The sequence below is a fragment of the Aythya ferina genome (assembly GCF_964211825.1).
Source record: "Aythya ferina genome assembly, chromosome: 3".
Taxonomy (NCBI): Eukaryota; Metazoa; Chordata; class Aves; order Anseriformes; family Anatidae; genus Aythya; species Aythya ferina.
The window spans coordinates 83,409,884-83,436,497 of record NC_140298.1 but is presented as its reverse complement, the minus strand read 5'-3'; the positions used below and the strand labels follow the sequence as shown (position 1 = coordinate 83,436,497).

Below are 26,614 nucleotides of genomic sequence, written 5' to 3'. Positions count from 1 at the left end.
AACTAAGAATGTTATAACTGCTAAAAAGCTGGCTAATTTCATAACTTCACATCAAGAAAAAGTAACACCATTGAAAGGATTTTCTCCTTAGCTAAACAAATGATTAAATATTAAAATTACTTTATTCTGGATTATTAAATATTGTATTAGTTTTTTCTCACTGTTAGGAAAAAGAAAAAAAAAAAAACCAACAGTGGTGCTGGGGATAGGATTGCTCAGAGACTGATGAAAAAAACAGATTACCAGTACTGCCGCCACCTGGATTGAGTCTAGTGGTCTTGGTACACTTCCTAATGAACACGCTTTAAAATAATATATAATCTCAGTGGGCAGGAAGGAAACAAATGCTCATAGTGCTTACCAGAAGTGACCTCGTTAGTCATTCCTCAGAAGTGCTGGAGGCAGACTGACACGGTTCTCTGCTGGAACTGTAATTGCTGCTGAAGGAGTAATGTGTAGTCAGACTGCTTTGCTACCTGGTGAATACCTTTCATGAACCTTGCATCCACTTACAAATAGCACTAACTGAGCTATAGCTAGGGCTTGAGAACTAAAGCTCATTATTTCCTGAACACTTCAGTACCTCGTCACCTTCCATAAAATTAGAGTGAAGGAAAGGCAAGGGATGATCACTGTGTATTTATGACTCTTTGATGATACTGCTGTACTATGAAATAAAAGGGAATTTCTGTATGAAATTCTTGTTCTTGTTTTGCTTTGCAGATCTTTATTTGCTATAAATTACTATACTTTAAATGAATAAAAAGAGCCACCTCCAAGTTTACAGTTAATGTTGTGGAAAGACTGTACAGTATGTTGTCTCCTACACTGGGCTTAGATAATCTTTGTATTTTTTAATGCTATTATATTTTTTTCTTCTTTTAAATATTAATTTTGAAATCTTGAAAACAATGTTACATTTGAATATCAAGCAAATGAAACATGGGTTGTATCTGCAGAGGTCACAGTCACTAAAAATCAAGAGCGATAACATGCTGAATGTGAACATAAAATTCAAACATGAAAAAATGATTAGTTGATAAGCAGCTGGTGATTTGTGTAAAAAGTGTGATTAGAAAGGATAAAAGAAACATCTTTGGAATATGATGGTCAGGTTTTAAATGAGAAATGTTACTACTTGAGAGAGAAAAAAAAATCTAAATTTACGTGAGTAACTTTTATTGGACATTTAACATTTGAAAAATGGGATCTAAGTAATTTTGGAGGCTGAAAAAACTGCTATTTCCAAGTTAGAGCTGTTGGAGGCAGACTGGGAGGATGTTGTGAGGGTAGTAGTGCTACAAGATCTTAAGTTACCTTACTAAAGGCTCAGATAGTACATGCTGAAATCATTTTTTGAAATTGGAAGTGTGTCACTCAACAGGGGATACCACCACAACTCTGCACACTGTTACACAAACCTTTAAAGGATGTGGATCACATTTTAGAATTTTCTACATACATTCCTGTTGCAAATTTATTTTGAATGTATCAGTCTGCTCATCTAGTTGTCGACTTCCGCTGCTATCAGCAGCAATGGGAAACAGCTATTTAGAAATTTCACACATTTCTGTTGGGAATCACTACTGTTACAAATGGTTTTGGTACATTTTTGTAAGCAGCCTTAATCCTTTAATAACAGGATTTCAAAACACTCAAGACCTTCCAAAGGATGTTTTGTACCATGTAGAACTATCATACAGCAAAAGTGTAACATTAAATCATAATGTATAGTGGCAATTCTTCACTTCTGTATCTTTGACCCATATCAAGAGATTGGGACAGATAGCGATTAACACTTCTTCTGTCAAACCTCTGCCGTAGAGAACATTTGTGTCACTGAAGGTCATCAGTACACCAACTGTACTTAGGAATTTTTGTTTCCAGCTCCCCTTTAATCTTAGCGCCATGTGAAAGACATTGTATAGATCATAAGTTTGTGCAGCTGCATGTGCTGTTCTGTACAAAATAATTAGAAATATGCAAATAACACAAGGAAACAATCTGCACATTTGCATACAATTTGTATATGAACACAAACTTTGGCTTATGTTTAACACACCCTGCCTCTGGCGGTGACAAGGAAGGATGTGGGGCAGATAGTGACAGTTTTGGCTTGTGGGAGGGGACAAGACAGTAGCCAGTTGCCAGCTGGAAAACCAGGGCCTGTGTGCTTGTGGGGATGTGTGTCTGGAAGGTGGGATATCTGGGGACATCTGGGCCATGCAAGTGGCTGGAGGAGGCTGGATTTGTGGCAGTGTCTGAGGAGGACAAGAAAATGGTAAATAAAGTATTGGAGGTCTCAGGTGGAAGGTAGAGACATCTGACTGGAGAAATATTGGTGGGATCACCAGCCTAGCAGCGCGTGAGCACGTGGATGAGTGCAGGTATCTGGGGAACAGGTGAGCCGTGGAGAGAAGCAGCAGAGGCTGTGGGGCTGGAGCTCGGCAGAGGCACACCTGTGTTAGGGGCCTGGGAGCACCCGTGGGTCTGCGACTGTGCCACTGAGGCTGTAGGCGTGTGCTTGTGCTACCTGGCCTCAACTGGCTTTTGGGTGCTGCCTGTCACCGCATGGCAATGAAGTCAGAGCACGAACACCACGGAGCCCAGCACTGAATTTTGGGCATTTAATGCTGCCAGTAGCGACGCTGAACAACGCAGCCTGCATTCACCGACAGCCGCCCATGTAAGCGGGTCAGGCACTGGGCTGCACTGGGTGCGGGTGGCCCTGTAAGCTCAGTGTAAGTGCTTAGACACGCACGGTTCCAGCAGCTCATCACCTTTGTGCTTAAAGAATAATGCCACAGACACTGAGGGTCACACCTCAAATGTCCGGACAGTGAGGTTGGACGGCTGCGTGCAGGCGGGCAGCGTCTGAGGGGAGCAGCACCCACCCCTTCCCCTGCCCCTCCACCCCCGCCTGCTGCCACCCAGGCAGCGGCCGCGACAGGCGGGAGGGGGGGGGGGGGGGGGGGGGGGTGGAAGCACCGCGCATGCGCGAGGGCTGTCCGCGGGCGGAAGGGGTCTGGGCGCGCATGCGCAGGGTGACTCGGCCCGGCCCGGCGGAGACCAAGATGGCGGCCTAGTCCCGCCGTGCCAGCGCCAGCGCGGGCGAGCGAGGCGCCCGCCGCCATCATGTCCCGGCACCGCAACGTCCGAGGCTACAACTACGACGAAGGTAGTGGCGGGCAGCGGCCGCCGGCGGAGCTGCGGGGGCCTCCGCCCTCCTCAGACGCCGCCCCGGCCCCGGCCCCGGCCCCGTGGCGCTGTGGCAGCCCCGCGGCGGGGCCGGGCCCGGTGCCGGGGGCTGCCGGGGCGGGGGGGGGGCAGGGCAGAGGCGGCCCCGTCCCCCCCCGCGGGGGTTGGGCGAGGCCTCGGCCCCCGGCCCGGGTCCCCCCGGCCGCGGAGAGCGCGGCCCCGGCGCGCTGGGCCGAGTTGCGGCGGGCTGGGCTGGGCTGATCCGATCCGATCCGCCTGCCCCCGGCAGCGACCGCCTCCCGGAGGCGTGGGAGGGGCCTGAAAGCCGGCCCGGGGGTAACCGAGCTTGGGGTGCTGCGCCCGCGCTGGCCAAGGGGTGCCTGTATTCTGCCAGAGTACGGGGGAGTTGTCCTAAAGGTAGAGCTGAGCGTCTGGGGAAGAGCCACCTCCTCTGTGGTGTTTTACCCCACAGCTCGTTCGTTCCCTGCAAGCTGATGTCAGGGCTTGGTTCTTACCTGCAGTACGTTGACTTTCTTTGTTTCCCGTCCCATTAATTTACGCAGACTGTCAATTGTGCCCTTCACTCAAAGGTTTTGTTTGTGTTGGCCCTGGGTGTGGAAAAATGGACCTACATTCACTTGATACTGTTTCAGATAACGCTTTTAGGAGCAGCTTTTTTGTTGCCACTCTTGTCAGATACAAAACATTGCACCTGTCCACTGAATATTTCTTGCAAAGAGTGTAGGCCAGGTTTTGTGCTGTGTTTTTGCAACTTTTAGGGCAGGTCATTTAAATCTGTGTGAGCCATTACCATTGCATGGCCTGCCTTGCAGGTTATACTAGTGCAGGTATACCTAATAAATTACCAAATAATTCTGTGCCTCGTTTGGATGGATATGTTTGTAATGTCCCAGCTCAGTGGTTGTTAAATTGATATCAGAGTACCAGAGTACAGAATTTCCTTGTAGCTGCTAGTTTTTCCCTTTCACTCTTTTTTTAAAAAAAAAAAAAAACAAAAAACAAAAAACAAAGCAAAAAAAAAAAAACAAAAAAAAAAAACTCAAATGCAGTAACATCCTTTAAAAATGTTTTTCATGTATTTCATTCTTACTTAGCGAAAAGTGCAAATTTATTTTCAAGACTTACATAATATTAGAATAATTTATTTTTTATTTGGAAATAGATTACTTTCTCATTGTGATTCCTGATAAATAATTCTTAATATGATTTTTATTTCTTAATTGAGAGAGCATATGTCTGTGTGTAGGTAGTTGAATAGGATTCTTCCTCTTTGGTTGAGACAATTTTGCGTAGTCAAAGGGGATTGTGAATTGCATTTTTGCCTTATTGAACTTGAGTTGGCAGGTGGTTGACCATGTGGATAGACCGGAGAAGAGAGGTGAGAAATTGATAAGTATGGAGTAGAAATACCAGTGTGAGTTACTGACATAGGGATCTCTCCGTGGTTAGGCTACTGAGGTGTCAAGCAGAAATATCAAGAGAAGCGCCATGGATAAAAGCCTGTGGAACTGTAGAAAGTTGAGTTTGGCTTATGAGGACTGTCTTCCAAAGGAGATGATGAAGGAGGAGGTGTGACGCATTGCTACTTTAAAAAAATTTCAGCTAAGGAATAGTGTATTAAACGATTAATTCTGTTCTCTAAAGAGAAAAACAATTCTATTGTTGCGGCATTGAATTTCTTACCTCGGCAGATTAACAGTACTTACTTCTGAAATACTGGAGATACGTAATTTTTTAATACTGTATATGAAAACGGTCATTTGAACCAATGCATTAAATATTTAGAAATTGTGCAGACTAATCTTAATGGTTTTGCTTCATAGATTTTGAAGACGATGATGTGTATGGCCAATCAGTAGAAGATGACTATTGCATTTCTCCTTCAACAGGTTAGTTCCAATAATTACATGTAAGTACTGTCTACATGTTCAATCATGCAATTTTATTATCTTGGATAATGGATGGTCAGAATGTACTTGAAGATATCAAAAACCTGGTTTATGGGGATGTGTTGATGGTCTTAAAACTTATGGTGTCTTTAAAAAGTGTCAGTAGGACCTGGCTGGGCATAACAGCTGTGATTCTGCACCTGGTAATTGACATCTCATACCCAACTTTGAGTAAATGTTTGGCAAGGAGTCTTATTGTGGGATGCACCACTGGTCCTCAGTTCTCATGCAAGATTGTGTGGTGTTAAAAAGCCTCTGTGCTTTGGGGACATTGCAAAACAGGAGCAAATATAGTGATGTTGTGTGCTTGGGTAAGATGTGATTGGAGTGGCTGAACCTAGCTGAATTCAACTTGACTGTAAAACCATGAGGTTGTGTTCATCACACAATTCTCTGAAAGATTATTAGTTCAGGGTTTCCCCAGATTTGGTGGCAGTGTTTCTAGAGCTGAGTAAGCCCCAAAAATAGTATAGCTGATGTTAAGCTTGTGATACTGCAGGTAACTTGACTGGATCTAAACCCACTGCATCTGTGATGTAGTCTGTGGCCTCTGGCTGCAGGTACTTGAGTTAATTAGGTCTTTAAAAGTCTGCCCCTCTGTCATCCTGTTCTTTTTAGATAAGCTAATCAAGTTGTGTGTTCTTGTTATTTGTAGTCATGCTTCCTGATTTAAATTAAGATGGTCTCATAGTCAATTTCTAAGTTTAACTGCTAGTATTTTGCAAACATTTTCTAAGAAATAAGGTAGTTTCATATTTGGTGATGAACTCCTGTAATGTATAAACTACTAAATTGCAAAATTAATTCTGGTGTTTGTGCACAGTAATTTTCTTAAGGATTCTTTCTATTTAATTCTTTGTATAAGAAATAATCTCATATAATAGTCTTTTAATGTTAATAGTTGTTTCAGTTATGGTGATTGAATATGAAATAGTATCTGTTTGGGAAACAGTTGCTAAGGTAATACTACTTCTGGATATTGCATGTGGTTTCAGTAAGTATTTCTGAGCTCGGTAGAATATTAAATTTACAAGGACATCAGAAACATAAGGACATCAGTTGATGTTATGCTTTGTACATTTCTGAGAGTATGTCATGAGGTCACGTTCAGCATGAGCTGTACATACATGTCTGTATATATGTTAATGTGCTGTTAAGTCAGAATGGAGTTATGCACCTGTTAAAAGTTTGGTGTGAATGTACATTTTAACTCATGACCTGTGTTTCCAGTGAAATTCCACAAAAAGAAGAATGTGCTCAACTGAGCTAAACTGTTATCAATAGTTTAGTAGTGCAATACTGTAAAAGCAGCGTTTATTTTCATGCTTTTGTTTTTTCCTGGCACTGAGTTTTTTTAAAAAAAAAAAAAAAAAAAAAAAAGTGGAGTAAGGCTATGAAGATGTTAGGCCACAGGTGGTAATTCAATATGAAAAATACTTTTTCATATTGAATATATTTTTCTGGAATATATTTTTCTATTTGAGTACTGAACTCTGTAGAATAATTTTGTTACATAGAGAGATACAAGGGTTTTGCCCAGCCTGTCTTTTCACTTGGTGAAGACTGGTCAGCATCTTAACCTTTTTTTGTTGTAGATAGGTTTTGGTTTTGAAGGAAGAAATAATATTTGAATTGTTTTAATACTTTGCTTTTTACCTAATATAGCCGCTCAGTTTATCTACTCAAGACGAGACAAACCAGCAACGTGTGCTGAGCCGTTAGAAGAAGAATATGGCTACGAAGGTACAGAAGATACTGCTGGTTATTTTGCATCCAATCATCAGTTGGATGATGTTGATAGAGGTAATTATAGAAAAACAATATTTCTCAGATGAATCTCTTTTATGACTTAAAGACTAACTAAAATAATCCTAGTTTAGGGTTTATTACATGAAAAAGACTTGAATTCATTAAAATTTATTATTTTGTAATCTGGTACTAGAATAGCATTATTTTGTAAGCTGATATTGGAGCAGCACACTTCATGAACAGTAGCATTGGTGGTTCTTCAAATTTGTAACTACCTTTTGTGTGCCACTTGTAACTTTCTTGCATACAGTGAAATATGGTCTTAGTTTATAATTGGAAATGATGAGATTTGATATGAAATTCAAACATAAGAACAGCTGTACTGTTTCAGACATCTAGCTCAATGTTTTGACTAAAAATGGATGACTAGGGGAGAGTATAAGAAATAGAGTATTTATCGAATAGTATTACATTCAAAATTATTGCAGTTAGGAGTATTTAAGAGGTCTTCTAAATCGTGCTTTTCCTTGAAACAATGTCTGTAGATTCTTTTATCCTCTACAGTCTTCTCTAATATTGTTTTAAACCCACTAGGCTTTGGTTTTCATTCAGTCCTGCAGGTGTGAGCTCCAGGTTCCAAGCAGCGTTCCATGCTGATTGATGTGGGGAAAAAATCCTTGCTTTTGTATTTTAAACTTGCTAGCTGATAGCTTAATTAAATGTTTTGTGAAAAAGATTCACAAGTCTCTTTCCTAAGTATTAATAGCTAATTTAGTTCTTATTTTTGGGGGAATATTCAGGATTATTTTTATGATGTTAATAAGCACAAGGTAAAGTGTATCGGTGAATGAACAGACAACAAAATGTATGAATGAAATTTGTTACTTAAAACAGAACTTGCAGAAAATTTTGTAACAACAGACATCTAGATTCAATATCAAGTAAATTGGTAAAACCTACGATAATATGTAGACGTGGGTAAATCTGTTAAATTGGGGTGTAATACAGCAGCAGGAGTTAATGCTGCATAGGGTAACTTAAAAGAGGGTCAGTCAGTTTGTGGATAAAGGTAGTCTAGACAACACAGTAGACTGGGTTTTTGAGACCAGAGGAAGGGGGGAGAATCACTTTCCTCACCCTGCTGGCCACACTTCTTTTGATGTAGCCCAGGGGCTGGTTGGCTTTCTGGGCTGCAAGCGCATCTTGCTGGCTCATGTTGAGCTTCTTGTCAACCAACACCCCCAGGTCCTTCCCCTCGGAACTGCTCTCAGTCTGTTCTCTGCCCAGCTTGTATTTGTGCTTGGGATTGCCTCGACGCAGGTGCAAGACCTTGCATTTGGCCTTGTTGAACTTCATGAGGTTTACAAAGGCCCATCTCTCAAGCCTCTTCTGGTCCCTCTGGATGGCATCCCATGCCTCCAGCATGTGGCTTGGTGTCATCAGCAAACTCGCTGAGGGTGCACTCAATCCCACTATCCAGTGCTAAACAGCATTGGTCCCAGCAGTGATCCCTGAGGAACAATGCTCATTACCAATCTCCATCTGGACATTGAGCTGTTGACCGCAACTCTTTGAGTGCAACTATCCAGCTGATTCCTTACCCACCAAGTGATACATCTGTCAAATCCACGTCTCTCCAATTTAGGGATGAGGATGTCATAGGGGACAGTGTCAAGTGCTTTTCACAAGTCCAGGTGGATGATGTTAGTTGCTCTTTCCTTATCCACCAGTGCTGTAACTGTGTTGTAGAAGGTCACCAAACTTATCAGGCATGATCTGCCCCTAGTGAAGCCATGTTGGCTGTCACCAGTCACCTCCTTATTTTCCACGTGCCTTACCGTATTATCCAGGAAGATCTGATCCATGATCTTACCAGGTACAAAGGTGAAACTGACTGGCCTGCAGTCCTATGGGTCTTCCTGTTTTCCCTTTTTAAAAATGGGGGTTATGTTTCCCCTCTTCCAGTCAAAGGGAACTTCACTGGACTGCCACAACTTCTCAAATATGATGGATAGTAGCTTAGGAACTATAATCAGCAAGTTCCGTCAGGACCCACAAAATGGTCAGCAAACACATTGTCCAGGGTTCTTCATGTACTTGTTTTGAAGAGCAAATGTGGGAGAGCATAGGCTTCTGTTTGCGTTATGGATCAAGGCTGCTGATTTAAGTAACCTCGTGGAAGCTGGAGTTCTGTGGTGTTGAATTTGTTCAGCAGAGTTCTTTAATCCTCACCATCTTTGAGGAGGTGTTCAAATAAAGAACCTGCAGTTTTCTTCCTGTTGTTTAGTAGTCTTCCTGAAATCTGAACAACTGGCAGAAGGTATTCATGATATTCAAGATTTTCTTTGGTTGTGTTTGTATCTGATAAGAACACTACTTCCAGCCTCATGAATTTTCAGTCTCCAGTTGTGTGGAAAGTCAAGATGTAATAAGGTTTATTTTAGTTGGCAATTTTACTGGCTACTTTAACTTAAGAAAGTTTGCTTACCAAGTTGTATACTTTCTTTCATTGTGAGCTGTGCTCAAATTCTGAACATTAAAAATAGCTTCTATATATTTTTTTCACTTTTAAGATTTGATTATTTAAGTTTTGTTTTAATTTCCCTTTACGTTCTGTGACATTTTTTCATAGGAATGGAGAAATATGTTACAGATAAAATGAGATTTTGTGATCCAAAAGATGTTTTACAGTTTTAAGAAAGCTAAGATTGCAGGTAATTTTAAAGAGCTGACATGTTGATCCAGGGATGCTAGTATTTATTTATTTTTTGTTAGGGCCCGAAGGTCCCAAAAATGCTGTTTTATTTTAGATCTAAATTATACCATCTATAAACACTTAAAATGTGCTGTTAAAATTATTCAAAGTCATTTAGTAAGTCAATGCAGAATCCCATTTAAGGTGATTATTTGTATTTCTTCTCTGCGGTCAATTGTACATTAAGATTTTTCAGTGACTTTAATGAATATATAGTAGTCAGTAATATGTTCCTTGTAGCAATATTTGAAATGAGTCAAATATTCTGCAGGGTTTAGGGGTAAAATTTATCATGGCAAGAAATCAGGTGCATGGTGTTTGTAGGCTACTTTATTAAGACTTTATTTTGTGCCAGTTTATAACAGTTGTTTGTCTTTTGTAGCCCGTCTTAATTCATGCCTTGATCAAATGAGAGAAGTTTTGGCAGAGTCTGTACCAGAACAAACAATGGTGCAAGCAGTACTGGATAGTAAATTTGATGTACAGAAGGCTTTGGATCTCGTGCTTTCCCAAGGCAGTAAGCAAAATGTGAAGACCCACAATGAGGATGCTATGATTGTAGGAAAGACGACAAAAGGTATACTGCTATTTCATTGTTTGGATTCAAGATGCTTCATTTCTGTATACAATTTAATTTTGGCTTCACAAGCTGTGAAGGTGATTATTGTTGCATTAGTAATTTATTGTAAGTTTTAAAAACACCAACTTCTATTTCTGTGTTCTAAAAAGCATTTAAAGGAAGCAGTAGCTTTTCTTGGAAGTTGGAAGTCAAAACCTTAGTCTCGGCTTAAATTCAGACTGTAAGCAACCATCTGCATTTCACAGTAAATTTCTGTATTCTAATATACGACTTAATTGTGTGAATACATTTCCTAAGTTGTACTTATTGTTTGTTTGGTGAGCTGATATCTCCCATCCCAAATGCCTCTTTTTTTTTTTCTTTTTTTTGGTAATGTTTATACAGTAACTCTAGTGTTTTTGTTTATACTTTAAATCTTCATAACCTTTGCTGGCATTTCTTTGCTGATTTGTAAAGTTTCTTAAGTATTTCAGTAGATAACCATAATTTAATTGTAGAACAGTGGATATATATGTGAGTAACACTTAGTAATTAAATGCCTTTTCATGTTTCTTCTTGATTTTTGTTGCTGCTGTCTACTTAAAAAAAAAAATAATGGATGTTTCGTTGTGACTGCACTTCCATCTGAAAATTATTGGCTATTGTAAGGTAAGGAGACTTACTTTGTTGTCCAGAAATATTTATTAATAAAGACAGTTTCTCTTGTGCAGTAGAAAATGTTGCTGACAACACCAGCAAACCTGGGCTTGGAAACTTGACAGCCAAAGCTGGTTCAGCTTGTTACTCCTTAGCTGCAAATGACAAAATGCTCCTTAATGTTAAAAAATCCAGTGTACCTTCATCTGAAAAGAAAGGATTGAAATCCTCATCACTTGTTCTGTCTTCTTTCAGTGATGATTTGTGTAAAGGATCACTTTGTGAGCTTGTGAATAATCAGGCAGAGAATCAACTACCAGAATGTGCTAATGTAGTAAGTTTGATTCCTGACAGTGAAGATGTTTGCTTTAGCATAGGAAGTAACCCATCTGGAAATTCTTCCTTTAAGAAGTTCAAAAGCAAGGAGACACAGGACTTGAAATCCTTGCTGACGCAGAATGTGGCTTGTGATTCTCTGAGTATTCAAGACAGCATTCCTCTTGTTTCCTCAAACGTTTCTGATGGTAATAGTAATGCAAATTTTTATAGTCCTCCTTATATATCAAGTGCTTTAGGAAATTTGGCTCTTGCTAATGAAGTCAGTCATACTGCAGATAGAAAGAATGAACTTCTTGAAAATTTATCTTCACTTGCGCAAAGTAGAAAACAAGAAAGCCCCTCTTCACAGATGGCTGCTTTGCCGGTGTTAAGGTCTGGAAGTACATCATTGGCTGACTTACTTCAGGAGCACCAGGAAAGTAGTGCAAGCCACTGTTACTCTTTGGCTGATCTTTATACCCAGTCGACAGGAAGTCTCACAGATAGGAATTTGGGAGCGTCATCATTATCACAACTAGTAAGTCAACCACAAACTTCAGGTGGGATGCCAGAGTTAACAGGATCTTTGTCTTCGCTAGCCCTCTCTACGGTTTCTCCACTAAAGGAAGTTGAGAACTTATCACTCTCTGATTTAATAGCAGAGGCTATTGAAGTAGATAATGCTCAAGAAAAAAAGGACGTCTCCATGCTCAGTGTAACTGAGCCCTCTAAAAGAACAAACATTGATTTAAGTGTCCTTTTAAAAAATACAGATGCATCTGCAGAACAAAATATAGTAGGACAGTCAAATATCTTAATTCCTGAAACAAAACATTTAAAAGTAAAGCAGGGAAAAAGTTCTGGTTTTGCTAAAACAAATAAAAAGATCAAAAGAGGGCTTGCTTCTAAGAGGCAGGACTTGTCTCTTTCATGGGTGAAGGCTCTGTGTGCAAGACCTTCAGCTTTTGCTTTAACCTTATGTCTTCGTTATCCTCCAAAAGGATATAAGCGACACACGACTGGTAGGCACAAAGCTTTCCTATACAGTAGACAAGTACAAGATGTAAAACCCAAGGAAGTAGCTCCTGTAACAGCCATAACACCGTTTGACTTCAAATCTGCATCTCCTGATGATATTGTGAAAGCTAAACAACAAAAAGCTTTTACAAGACAGTAGTGCAAACAAAACTGAAATAATTGATGTTTATATGTTGGTATGTTGAAAAAAAAAAAATAGGACCTGTTTATAATCCAGAATTGAATTTTTAAACTTTTTAATTGACATAATAGTTCTCACTACTAAATTGATAACAAATTTGTATGTGAACTTCTAAGGTGTTGCACTGAATATTTTTATTTTTGCCTAATTTTCACTGACAATTTAACATTTTTAACTTTTATGAAGTCTTGAACTTGAGTGTATAGATAATTCATGTACAAAATTCTGTAAACACGCTTAGACTTCTTAAAACACCCCTCTAGGGGTGTATGTGTATATAGTTGGGAAAAACACTGACTTATTTTTGTAAACAATTTAGTTTTGGTATGTGGTGTATAGTTTGGGAAGTGGGAACCTCAGTTTATATTACAACTGTTCTATTGAATAGTCTTAAAGCTAAATATTCTCCTAAGGTATGTTACTGAACTACCACTTGTTACTGATTTATTTCTACTCAATGTAGCTATTCTCTTCTGTCTTTATTGTACTTAAAATATTACAACAGAAATACCTTCAGTTTTTAAAAACCTCACTAACCTCAGGTTTTAATTAACGGTTGTGATAGGACATATATAGCTTTTTGATAGGACCAAATTTGTTGGGGAGCAAGTTAACAAAGTTAAAATTGTGTTCCCTACTCTTTCCACTCTCCAACCAGCTGTCAAAATGTGAGTTTTTTGTAGATACATACCTGGCATGTGTTTCATAAAAAGATTTAGTAGGATTCTACAGTTTATTCTCAAGTATTTCAGAAAAGTATTGGAATAACAATTCTCCTTTCAAATTTAGCATGAGAGTCTTTGCTTAATGGAAAAAAAAAACATTTTGGGCGAAACATAGGTGCTGTTTGTATCTGCATCTTGCATGTTTTCAGGAAAATTCCCATATTAGTGAATGTGTGTTCTTTTCTACTGTTGGCACCCATCACTGTTATTTAAAGTTTTACACTGAAGATCAGAATCAGGACATTTTGGACTTAATTGTTTAGCTTGTTACCATATTCTGATGCCCTCGTAAGTCAAATCAGTAACTGCATGTATGTTTCAATTTTTCTATTAGTATACATTAATTCTTTTAATATACTTCCAGTGTCAGTGTTTTAGATCCTGATCAGCAATATTTACAGTAAGGGTACTGCTGCAACTAAAAAAGAAATAAAATACGTTTGTATATGTACTGCCATACATTTATCCCTACTAAACTAGGCAGCTAGTATGGAACAGGAGATAAAATTTTAATCTATTTCAAATCTAGTTTTCATTCAGCATGTTGCATCAAAAAGAATGCAAAAACTTAGGCTTTTTCTTGACTTCAGGTTGCACTATAATTTTCTTTCTAAATCAAAACAAATACGTTCCAGTGCTCTCAGGTACAGATTTCACGTTCTGTATATTTTGATTGTTCATCTAGTTGATGCTAGCTGTTGTCTTTTAGGACTATGCTGACTATGTTATGTTGACTTTTAGGACAGTTTGAACTCTGACCTCTTGAATAAAATTGATATTTCTTATCCTTACTAATAAATGTTTTATCCAATAGCAGTGCTGCAGTGTTTATGTTCTAGATTACTTCTTAAATGTAGCTGTCTGTATCTGTACTTATTTCAAGTGCCTTAAAGCATTGAAGACTAAGTAATATCATCCAGCATACATACTATGTTCTCATAACTTCATCACCAGGAACAGACTTGATACGCATTTTTTCACTTTTTTTGTTGAGGATCTAATCCATAAACTAACATCCAAAGAGTTTCTGGAGCCTTCTTGGTTAGTGTCACGTGCCTGTTCAAGATCTGTTTCAGAGTTCTGGCTGATACAGATTGTACATACACACTATTTGCTTCATTTGTTAGTCTTAACAGCAAATTCTGATTTTTGAACAGCCCTAAATACTTTTTAGCAATCTGTTTATCTGGAGTTAGTCCAACTATTAACTTCATACTGCTATGAAGTTGAAATGTATTTTTCCCGCTTGGGCAAAATGTCTTACTTGAAGAAGTTTAATAATTAAAGTTCAAGTTTTCCAAAATGGTTCATGTTTTTCTAGTAGGGGAATTATATATTTTAGAAGTAAAATATTAGTCCAAAGCTTGATGTAGGCATGCCTGGCTATGCAATGAGTTGTTTTTGCTTTCTTATGTTCCAAATACTATTTGGGCTCTAATTAACGTTTTTGTAGGTAGAGTTTTCTAATAACATGCCTTTTTTAATTTTATTTTTTCCTTCTAAATCTTTTCTCTTGTTCTTGTTGAACCTTTCATTGTTTTTGGTCTGTTTTCTCATTCCCTTGACTGCTGTTCTTTGCCTCAGACTTCTTAGCATTTGTAATAATCTCAGAGCCAAATACTGGATATATACCAAGATGTATGTTACATGGGTTCATTTGGGTTGTTTGTACAAGTAGTAGGTAGCAATGTGTGGTACTTGGAAATCAGTTCTGGTATGGGTTTCATGTAGATTAGACTTTGAACAAGTGAGTGAAGCTAAAGGGCATCAGCATTATATGTTTATAGGAGGTCTTACTAAGGATTGATACTGTAGTAAACAATTTTGGATCTTGTTTGGTAGCTAAATTTTCATATATAAATATCTTTTCATTTGCATGTATCTCAGTGTTGTCAGTGATCTTGAAGAAGTAATACATACTGTTCAGTGTATAAGGTGTGGAGGAGGGATTTTTTCTTCAGTTTGTAATACGGAATCCTGAAATGAGCCTTGAATTAGTACAAACCTGCAGGCTGAACGCTGCAAAGCTATGTGATGGATAAACCTGAATTCCAATGAATTTTCAGCAGAGATTTATTTTGATGCTTGCAAAATTTTAGTTTTTTTTTTTTTTTTTAACTAAAGGTAATATGTTACTATATATGTTGTTCAAATGAAAAAGGTATTTTAATAATTTCCTTAGTTATTCCTTAATTTTCTTGATATTTTTCTTAATGAGAACCAGGTTTGTTTGATCGGTGACAGTTTAAATTGTCCTAGAATCACAATGCTGCATGATATTATTGTGTATGGTATTTTTGCATAGGAGCTCTGTTCTGTCTTTGCACTGAACTGTGTCTGCTTAATGAACATTAGATTTAGTTATCAGTCTGTCTGTTTTATGCTTAAAACAATAAGCTTATTTTATTGATTTGTGTATATATACATTTTTTCCCCCATTGTGCATCTAGTATGTGTTTGTGTCTAATATGAGTTAGCTGTGTTATTTGTTTTGGAATTCACATATTTACATTGTAAAATATTTGTGTCTATGTTGACAAATACAGACATGCAAAAGTTAATATTTAAGCTACATAGACCTACTCCTGCTGGTATTGGACTGTATACTCTTAAGGTATTGTGTACATTAAATTTATTTTGTACATATTTTTTAATTAAGTGGTTGCTGAATATTTTTTTAATATAAAATTGCCTTTTGGATATTGCTTTATGTGCTTAAATAAAATGTATATTCTGAAATACTGACTTAATTACAATTTCTTATTCCTTTACCTACTAGAAATGGAGTTGTAATTTAATGTTCTATGATGAATTTTTCTGTTGTGGAAACAGACTGTAATTCTTATCTAGGTTTGCACAGCATTACTCTTCTTGTGGAGGATTCTTCTGCAGAAAGTAAGGCAAAAACTGGTATATGCTAGTGCATCTTCAGATGGGATACTGAGACTCCAATTGGCTTTTGGTTACAAATGGGTTTTTGAAGTTATTTAGATGCTCTTAATAGCTTTTTCCAACCTTATCAGGGTCATAGAAAGGAAAGGATATCAGTGAAAAAAAATAAAAACGCTCTAAAAAAAACTCTAATACTGGTTGTCTAGCTCTTTGTTAAAGTAGAAAGTCAAGCTACTACAGCTGAATAAAACTTTCTAAATACATCTTTGATTTTTCTAAGTTTCCTTTTCTAGCTGAACTTGTTTTGGAAAGTTAGGAAAGTTAGGGTAAATTGATTTTGATTTCTATCTGAACTTGTTTTGGAAAATCTGGGCAAATTGAAAGTCAAAATACGAGAAGAGTAGGAAAATAACAGCGCTTGCTGGGATATGAGAAACGATTGCTGCATTGTACACTCTGGAATGTGATTTTAATGTAGTTATATTTAGATTATTTTTAATCACAACAGAAAATGATATATTTTTTTCAAAGAACAGGATGTTCGAAGCATAAAATTCAGATTTTAAAACCATGACGTTAAAACTTCACATATCTAGCTTTTATTTGTTATTCAGAAATAGCTATATGAGTAATTTCTCATTGAATTGTTCAGACAATTCTAAGGATCTTAAGCTTCAGAAGCAGCCAGGTACTTGAATTTCTGGAACTATTGTACAATAATATTTCGAAGAGACTAGGTGGTACAGAGAGTTAGTCTTTGTAATTTTGTGTTCTGACTTTTTTACTCTAATCATATAATTCAAATACACTTTTCAGTAATCAACAATTTCTGAAACTTAAAACGTAAGCAAAAAGTTTCTGAGCAAGTACTACTACTGCAAAAATGAATAGCTATGCAAAATTGTTGTATGAAGACAGGGTATGATTTTTTATGGAGTATAGGTAGTTAATTACAGTACCTTTTAGAAGGGCACTGGTCAAATACAGTCTTCTGTGTCTCTGAAATCTTAAGTGTTCAGTTTTGCAAAGTTCTTGTTTAAATATTTTTTATATTAAATGTTGATTATGAGTTGGGGTTAGGAAGGGAAAAAAGCAAAATTTCATCACATTATAATTCACTAACTATTGAAAGTGGTTGCTTATCTGGTTTTGTTTCTTTGAGAATTGAGGTAATTTTTAATTGATAATGTCCTTTTTTTCTGAAATATAGACAGTTGATAAATTCTTAAGTGGATTTTATGTTCAATTCACAATGTTTGATCTTCTGTTTAGATGATGAGGAAATGTCATTACTCCAAATTATCTATACTTTTATGTGCTAATGGTTTTGATGTTACAGGATTTTTTCCATGGCGATGTAAGAGATTTCTTTTTCTGAAATTGTTGTTTATTGTCTAGTAGAAGATATGGATGAAACAACAATCAAAGCCACTAGCAATTTATTTACTTCTCAGCAGCTCTCTTGCGCTTCCTAAATCACTGGATATAAAGGGACGGTTTAATGAGAATGGGTCTGAATTTTAGTAATGCTGTACTCTGCAGCAATTGAGTAATTGCTCCTTTACATAGGCTTGTCTTTTGAAGTACTTTTTTTTTTTTTTTTTAATAACCAACAGTTAAAGCTAATTACAATTTGTGAATTAAGGTGATTTTGGGAAACGATTCTTATGAAATGGTTCATAAGTTTCTGGTGTCTGTGTGGTTACAGAAGTATGTTATCTGGTTTGTGAAAACATTATGTTGCATACTTAAAAATGGCCTGTTAGAAACAACAGTCTCTGACTTCAGAGGCATGTCTGTGGTTTGATCAGTTAATAGATTTGGATATTTAGTGTTGGTAAGATTCCTTTAGGAAGCGACTCATTGCCCTTCTCTACATTGTTCTGTTAATAAAATGAATGCGAGATGACCTTCTAAGAACTTGTAAAAAGTTGTTGTGAGCTTCAGAGATTACAATGGTAGATTTAAAAGAGAGTTCATGCTTCATGAACAATTTGATAAAAATTAGAGATTTATGAACACACAGTGCAAATTGTGTATAATGAGAATATGGGTGCTCTAGAGAAGTTTTTTGTTGTGTTTTTTTTTTTTTTTTTATTGTGAGGTGTTCATTTATTACGTCAATAGCAGATTAAGATGGACCTTATCTTCATATTTCAATTGGCTATCTTGAGTCTCTTTGCATTTATAAAATCAGAGTGAAATCTTTTTTTTTTTTTTTTTTTTTTTAGGTGATGATGTTCTTCACATATATAGCATTGCTCAGGTGTCTGCTTTCTTCTGAGCAGTGACTACTCTGTGATATTTAGAGATTCCAACTTGAAGTGTGCTGTTGCAGTGTGTTTGCTCACTGTAGTCAGAGAAGCTGTAAAGTTGAAATTTCTCAAAAATGTTTACATAAAAATGGTACCTTCTTAGTCAAAAGGATCTGCATTCTGTGCATATTGGTTTAATTTCTGTTTGCTTTTTCTGGCTAAACTACATTTTCATTTCTTTTTACCCTTGTTAGTATTTCAGAACAAATACAGATACTGGTGAGTGAGCTAGATTCTATTCCATTTCAGGCACTGTTAACGGAATTGTTAACCACTTTATGACACTAAGATTTTTGGTTTTAGTGATGCATGAGCAAGAAGGAGGTCAGATCTCTGTAAATGTGCCATCCTTGCAGGAAATAAAAAAAATACTGTGAACTGAGTATGGTTAGTTTGATTGGTGGTAGGTAGCAAGGGATATAATTTTTTGTTTTATTTTTTTAATGAAGCCATTGTCATAGTTGAACTCTTTGGGGGCACCAGCTATTTTGTATTATGGTTGCTTCTCAAGACTAGCAGGGACCTTTACAGGGCTATATATATTTAAATACCTGATGAGAAACAAGCTTTGCAGTAAAGAGGCAAAATTGAAAGTAAGGCACCGGAAGGTGAAAAGCCTTACTCATGGTGTGCCAGATAATCTAGGAATAGAATGCAGGTCTCAAGCTCAAGTCTACTTTTCTAAATATTGGACTGTACTGCTTTGTGGCTGTTAACAGAGAAATGTGTATTTCTTCAATGGTGTTTATCGAAGATTTATGATTTTTATTAATAGTCCAGGTATTCAGATTATTGACGTAGTTATGAAGACAGTCTAGGCAGTTTCAAGAATACAGCCCACAAGCAAAACAACTAGATGCTTAGCTTGCATTTTCTTAACATTGTTTATCTTTCAATTTTCTAGAATTCTTTCTTCGCCTCTATAAATATCTTCCTTCACTTTTGCTTTACACAAAAAAAAAAAAGAAAAAGAAAAAGAAAAAAAAAAGATGCTACCACAGTGTGACTTAATGTAATTAGCTTTTTCTTTTCAGTCAGTTGAATGCAGCAAGGTTTGTTTTTGATCCACAATGATGGGGGTTTCTCAGTCCAAGGACTGTCCAAGTTTTGTCTTCTGGCATTATAGCCAGAATATCAGCCGGACATTGATATTAACAGGTAGCTTTGGTGACTTTTATGTTGTTATGGGCAGGTGAAGTTGGGGATCTTACTGAAAAAACTCATGAACTGATATTTTTCGATTTTATTTTTAGGGACAATTCCAAAGAAAGCTTGGAGGAAAAAAACATTCTGAAGTTTAATGGTGATGTCCAATATATTTTCATTAGCCAAGAAGAAACCCTGAGGTTTTACTTCCACTTATCATGTTATCATGCATGAAAATCAGTTGGCTATGCCCATATGGCTCAGAAGAATTTTTTCCCCCAACTTCTATTGACTTTGCTAATTATTCAGTAACAGCAGTTCTCAAATGCCTGCTAAGCCTATTGTACTTAGTGATACTCAGGTACTGCATGTATTCAGTCTGAGACAAGGAGAGTATGTTCTTTACTGAGTGGAAATGTATGAAATCTGACATGACTGATGATAGATCTTAAATCATGGAAAGTAATGAGAATTTAAGACTTCCGTGTTTTGGGTAAGAAAAATGTATACACAGACTTTAAGAGAAGTTACTGAATCTTGACATAAGGTACTGTGTGGGTTTTAGAAAGGAAGTGGCTTATTTCAGGGAAAAATGTGTCATCAGCAGTGAAAAGCTTTTTAAAATCCTTTGAGATACCTCTTTGAGCTTCTCCTTATATATATTGCACACCTACACTGGAAAAAGTGACACTCCAGGCCTTTTCTGAGTTTTCTTTTACGGTCCTTTAGCATGGTTTACCTTTTTCAGACAAAGTATACATCAATGTAGAGTTGATCATTTTCACTGTTGACTACATCATGTATAAAAGTTGGATATTTTGGTTGGAAACTTAGAGTGCTTAGACTAAAAATGGTTGCATCCTTTTTAGAAATTCAGGATTCCAGAAGGACCAGATATATTGGGGGAACAGTAGCTCTACTTGCTCTTATAGTGGCCTTCTATGTCAGACCTTTCAGATTATGGTAAAGATCAACTACCATTTGCTTTTTCTATGTCTGTAGAAGGTAAAGTGAAAAATGTACAAAAATCTCAGATGTGATTGCTGGAGAGCAAGGATGGTATGGTTGGAGTCACAGTTTTTAAAAATCTTGCTAATTGGAAGTCTGCAAGGTAATATACTCTTCACTTCCTATTTTGGTAAAACATATGTTTTTCTGTCATGTTTATGACAAATTCTTATGTATGTGAATTTTCTCCGTTAACATGTGAGAACTATATATCTGTAGATTCATTGATACTGTTGAAGGGCAGTTTTCTTCCCTTAAGAAGATCATTGGAAAGTCAATAGAGCAGTGGGTGCAGGAAGTTGAAGTTCCTTCTTTCCTTGTGTTTCTTTTTAGTCTGGGTGGACCGTTTCTAAAGTTGTTTCGTAAACACTTTTAGATAGTATTAAATGTCCATTATCAATACGTCAAGGTTTTAAATACGTGGTTTATATCGCATCGCACTGTCATATTTGGATAAATATGGTGCTGCGAGCGCCAGTCAGTCTAATGCTGCTTCAACTTCAACATGAGCATTCTGAATAATCAAAATCATTAAAATAGGAAGCAGGCTGGTAGGAGGAATTCACACTATAATGGTTAAAAGATGTAAGAAGTTAGAAAAGAAATAAAAAGTTATTTTCGTCATAGGATTCCGAAGTTCTGAAAAATGGTTGTAGAATTATGTACAACTCATGAAAACTATATGGTAAATAAAGAACCTCGTCTTGGAAAACATAACTTAAGGAAGTAGTCTTTCTGAAATTAAGACTACAGAGATATCTCATACAAGGACTAGTTTATTATTTTATACATTTTTATCAGGTCATTGATCGGATTTTTGTATTGTCTGTGAGAAAAGGTTTTTTTTTTTCTCTTTTTTTTTTTTTTTTTTCTAATTTATTGGATTGACAGTTGGAGTTCTTCAATAACAGTGAGTGTTCAGCTTTACCATTCCCAACCAACACTTACCCCACAGCAGGAAACAGAATTCAGGGACATTTGCTTTAATAAGATATTAATTTGAAGGCAGTTTAATTAGATTACTTATATTTTATTCCTCTGTTTTCTGAGGTAGAATACTGTTCTTTCCAGAGACAATCCACTCTTTGCATAATGTACCACTTAGCAATTCTATGGATAAATGACTGCTGCTGTAGTGCTGTTATATTATCGATTTGGAAGTTGTAACTTGCCTGAAGTTTACATTTGAATACTCAAAACAAGGCTGTTGACAAGACTTAGACAGTGGTATTTCACAGATGTACATCAATACATTTCAGCTCTAGAAAGTGGTTAACCTAAACATTAGAAGTATTGGTGTATCGAATTCAAAATTGAGGAAACAAATGAAGCAGTTTAAAATATAATCAGTTACCAAGAAAAAGGAGCTTGAATCCTAATAGGAAGCACATTTAAAAATTCAGAAATGAAATTAAAAGGCAAAAAAAAAAATCCCTCAAAGATGTTAAAATACAAGAATAAAATACAACATTGCATTACATTGTATGTTTTACACTAGATATATTTCCCTGCAAAAGCTATTGTTCCCTGTAAAATTTACATTATCAGTAGCTGCTGTATCTCTCTACTGTCTTCTGGATGTGTTTCTGCAGTATCATAGATTTGCTTATTCTGTGTATTGTTACAAAACTTTTTAGTCAAACTCTACTGTATTATGGCATCAACAGAAATTCTGCCCACTCACTACTTGTGTGCCTCTGTTTTTACCCAAAGTGTTTTGGCCTTGGGTGTTAAAATATTACCCCTTTTTAATCATCCTTCTTGTGTATACTTTCATGATATTATGATTCTTTTATGATGTCTGACACATTTCAGTGTTCAGAGTAGACACTTACAAATGCTTTCAGTCTCAGGTTCTTCTCTCCCTACCCGTGACATTTAAAATTTGCAGTCAGAATCTGTGGTAGAAATTTATGCTTAAAAAGCCATAAGCTTGGAAAAATAGGGTTGTTGGTAACTTTAATATGAAAGATACCTGTGTTTGCAGAACATGTGATGCCCAGTTGACAGAGACTGGGAAGAGCTGTGACTCGTTGCTTCAGTTCTTCCATATTTTTACTGCATTTAAAAACTCATATTAAATGGAAATTTTATATCTAATAAATTCCAGAATATGAGTTGAAGTTGTTTTGGGTACTCCTTGTTTGAGTCCCTTTTTGTGGTTTTAGAATCACATTTTCCTATTTTTCAAGTTTTCCTTTTCCTTATTGCTGACCTATGTAAACAGGAAAATGACTAACTTTGCTTGTCAACTAGGCAAGATGGTGAAACTGAGTATACGCGAAGCGCTACTGCATATGTAAGTTTAAAAAAAAAAAAAAAAAGGAAGAGTATTGCCACTTTTTAAGTAAACATTATTCAAGACGAAAACGTGATTTTAATTGTGTGATTTAAAAGCAATTTTTCTGGCAATATACATATGTTAAGAAATACTGTGAGGTGGTGGTGGCTATCTGTATGCATGCAGTTACTACTACAAGCGTGAAGTGTTTTAACTCCACTTTCACTGCAACATGGAAGAAGAAGAAAACATTGAAAAAATGAACTTCAGTCCACACAGGTTCCTCTCGGAAGTCCAGGTAAAGTGAAATGCACTTCTTCAGACTGGCAAGTGAACTCTCCTCTTCCCGATATTCATCTGCATCTGATAAAGTTTACAGAATTTATTTGAAACTCTATATTGTGTCCTACTATATTCAGGTTTTATACTAGACTTGGATACACAGCTTTTTTATAAGTCATCTTGCATCTCTGAATGGTTTTAGCAATGAAGAATGGAGCCCCCAGTGCTGTTTCATGTCACTTTTATATTCAGGGTGTCTTTTCCACATAACGGGTCTCCCTTATTCAGAGTATGGTAACATTCAGTCTCTAGTCTTTTTCTAGTCTTAATTAATCAATTCATCTTTGATAACTCTGGAATGCTGATCTTTGACTTGGGGCAGAGGAGTTCATTGGAAACTGTGGAATAGTTAGAGTTATCAGAGGAATAATGTATGTAAATTAATGCAAATGTAATATAAATAGGTAATGTAGATAATGTAAAACGGGCTTCAGTTATAAAGGGAAAAGTTTATGTAAATGAATTATGCCAAAGAGTAGGGCAAATTTTATAAACTTTTCCTAAATTTTAACACAAAACATTTAATTTTAAATGTATCTTTTGCTTCTTAAATGTATGCTACTATGTATATATATAATATATATATATATTTTTTTTATTATTATTATTTTTTTTTAAAAAGTAGGTTACATTTTGCCTTGCTTACTTCTACCTTCTTACCTTAGCATGACCAGGGTCTTCTCGCAACAGTTTCCCTGATAAATACAATTAATTACTGCCGAATACTAGGATATTGTATCAGTTAGTGAAAGCCCTACTGTCAACTTAATCAACTAATTTATGTTAGGTTCACTAAATTCCTAATAGCCACTGTTACTGGCAGCATACATAATGTGTTCCCTATGGAATAATGTCTTGTGTATAATCTGTTTTTGCAACGTTTGCGCAAACGACATGGTGGGTAGTGGTGGTGCAGGAAAACTGCCTTTTTAGCTTTCCGGATAGCTTAAGATTTGTCTCTAAAGTTGTACTAATAGATGTTTATATAATAATTGACTGCAGATGAATTCAGTATGCTTGATCAGCCTACTGCACTGATAGAGCTTGTGTTTGTTTTGCAAGTTAGATTCAGAGATCTTTAGCAGTTTCACACCTAGGTTTCAAAGATCCTTTGTCTGTAAATGTGTTGCCACTAACACATTTAAATAACAAAGAACAGTAAAGCTTTTATTTTTCAATATGCTTTGTATTTTGAATAGCCATTGCTTCCTCTGCAATTTTCCTTTTTCCTTTCCTAAGGTTAGACCAGATGATCTTAGAGGTCTTTTCCAACCTAAATGATTCTATGATTCCAACCTAAATGATTCTATGATTTAAATGCAGTCATGAACAGGGCAACATAGCAAAGTGGCAAACCAATTGTGTTTATTTTGGAAATGAGCAGGGTGTCTTAAATTAGAATTAAAGGAAATGGCAAAAGCAGATGCTGAAGCCCGTTGATCTGACAGATGAGACAACAGAAAAAATAACAGTAACTGGAAGAAAATAACTTGGCAGTAAAGTATGCCTCAGTAGTTTCAGACTGCTTTATCTAATCATTTCCTTCTCAATCCATGCGTGGAGAATGTGGTTGTCCTTCCCTAGGAATGTGTTTAGTAATGTCTGCATTTCTATGATAGACGGTTGATGTTGATCTATTGAACTTTAATCTGTGTAGCACTGAGGACAAAATTGAGATTTTACTTTTTTGTTTTCAAATGACAGAAGTTGCTAGGGTTTAGGAGGTACATAAGTTTAAAAAAAAAAAAAAAAAAAAAGTCCTTTACAGCACAGGAGTATCTGGAAAATGTACCACCAGAGAGCTCCTAGAGGTGATGTAACTACTTATATCAGAAGAGTTGTGTCAAGAGCTTTGAATTGTAGTAGTAAGATATAATTATACTAGCAAATCGGCATTTTCATTCTGACCAGTTAAAGGCTTGTCCAGTGGAGAGTTGTGAACATACGGAATAATATCCCCCACTGATTTGGATGTCCTATTGAAAACTGGTAGATTGGTTTGAAAAGACCCTTAAAGGTTTAATTGATGTTGAATGTTTTTGAGTACTTAAAACTGCCCATCTAAATAGAAAACATTTTAAAATCTTATTTCTTTTTAATTATTCTATGTCATATACATATTCTATGTATATAAGAAAATCTGTTAAAAATTAAGTATTGTTAATGAAATTTCTATAGAAGAAATGTGATGCTGCAGTATTTTTTTTTAAAGCTACTTAAATTAATATCTTAGTTGAGGAATAATGCCATAACCCTCCCTCCCCCTGTAATCTAAAATCATCATATAGTAAAGGAGTGGAAGAGCAGGTATTTGATCAATATCAGCCTCTTACTGGGATTGAAAAAGAAAAAGCAACACCTTGTTAATTACTTCACTTGGTTTTGATAAGCGTGTGTTTTGCTTCATTATTTTACATTTAGTCCTAGTAAAACAAGTACTATAAAAGGTGTATGTTCACTCAGCAAATTTCATTTGAACAGATTTTGTGTGAAATGTTTAACTTTACCTAATTTGCATGTGCAAAGGAGAACAATGCATTTTTAATGTCTTTTGTTTCCCACTTGTCCTTTCTTAACAGTTATTCTTTCTGTTACATTAAGAATGATTAAAAAAAAAATTGAACCTGCTTAACATTATACTCTTCAAAGTAATTGCTTTATTTATAAATTGACTTTTAAATGTGTGTATTAAACAGACACACAGCTTTTTGAGGTCATTCAATATATCATTTACCTCTTTACAAGGTTATACATTTCCAGTATCTTCTTAGGTTTTGGATATTAAGAGAGTGGTTGGAATTGCAAAAGAGGCGGGATTTTCAAGTTACAGTTCCACCTTTGAGCTATGGTGTTTTACAAAACCCTGTAAAATATATCTGAAGTACTTCTACTCTGTCCTTGTTCTTCCATAATTGGGAGCTTATCAATTGTGGACTGGGAGTTATTTCCTGGTTTGTGATCATCAGCCGTGAGGAACCTTTCCATCAGCTGTATGATTAAGGGATGACCTTTTTAGTCCCATTTCTGTTGGCAAATACCATTGTTACCGTCTCTAGCTTTACCTTTAATGAAATTGTAATGAATATTGTCATTTCCTTTCATCTTCTTCATAGGTAAAACTTTCAAAATTGTAGTCAGGTGCTGACTTTTTGCAAAATGGGTAAGTAGAGAACATCCATCTTTTGCCATTTAAAAGAAAAAACAAACCAGAAGGGGGCGTTCCTGAGGATTTACTATTGAATTAGCATAACATTGCAAGCAGAAATGCAGAATTTCAGTTAGTGAGTTTGTCTCCCTTGTACTCATGCAATTCCTACTAGTGTGATTAAATACATTTGTTTCAATTTGCTGTAAGCTGTGTGTATATTTGTGTGTATATATAGTTTTCAGTAATTGATGTACTGCTTGACCATATCTTTATTTTTTTTAATTGTACTTAATCTGTTGAACATTTTTTTAATAATGTCTTATGTTGCTAAA

General features: G+C 36.3%; 2 protein-coding genes across 2 annotated transcripts in view; both read left to right on the top strand.

The window, feature by feature from the left end:
* Positions 1-3,024: 3,024 nt before the first annotated feature.
* The window catches only part of HBS1L (HBS1 like translational GTPase), a 60,286-nt gene continuing 36,696 nt past the window's right edge, over positions 3,025-26,614 (top strand). The window contains exons 1-4 of the mRNA XM_084513331.1: positions 3,025-3,178; positions 5,043-5,108; positions 6,834-6,971; positions 10,055-10,249. Coding sequence (XP_084369457.1) covers positions 3,136-3,178; positions 5,043-5,108; positions 6,834-6,971; positions 10,055-10,249 — 442 coding nt within the window. The 5' untranslated portion in view covers positions 3,025-3,135. The remainder of the gene's footprint in view (positions 3,179-5,042; positions 5,109-6,833; positions 6,972-10,054; positions 10,250-26,614) is intronic.
* LOC311433792 (uncharacterized protein) lies at positions 11,183-15,889 on the top strand. The gene has a single exon (XM_084513363.1). The coding sequence runs from the start codon at positions 11,577-11,579 to the stop codon at positions 12,381-12,383; it is 807 nt and encodes a 268-aa protein (XP_084369489.1). The 5' UTR covers positions 11,183-11,576; the 3' UTR covers positions 12,384-15,889.

What these genes read in the sequence shown, in the direction of transcription:
- LOC311433792 (XM_084513363.1), top strand. Translation starts at nt 11,577, where the DNA reads ATGGCTGCTTTGCCGGTGTTAAGGTCTGGAAGTACATCATTGGCTGAC.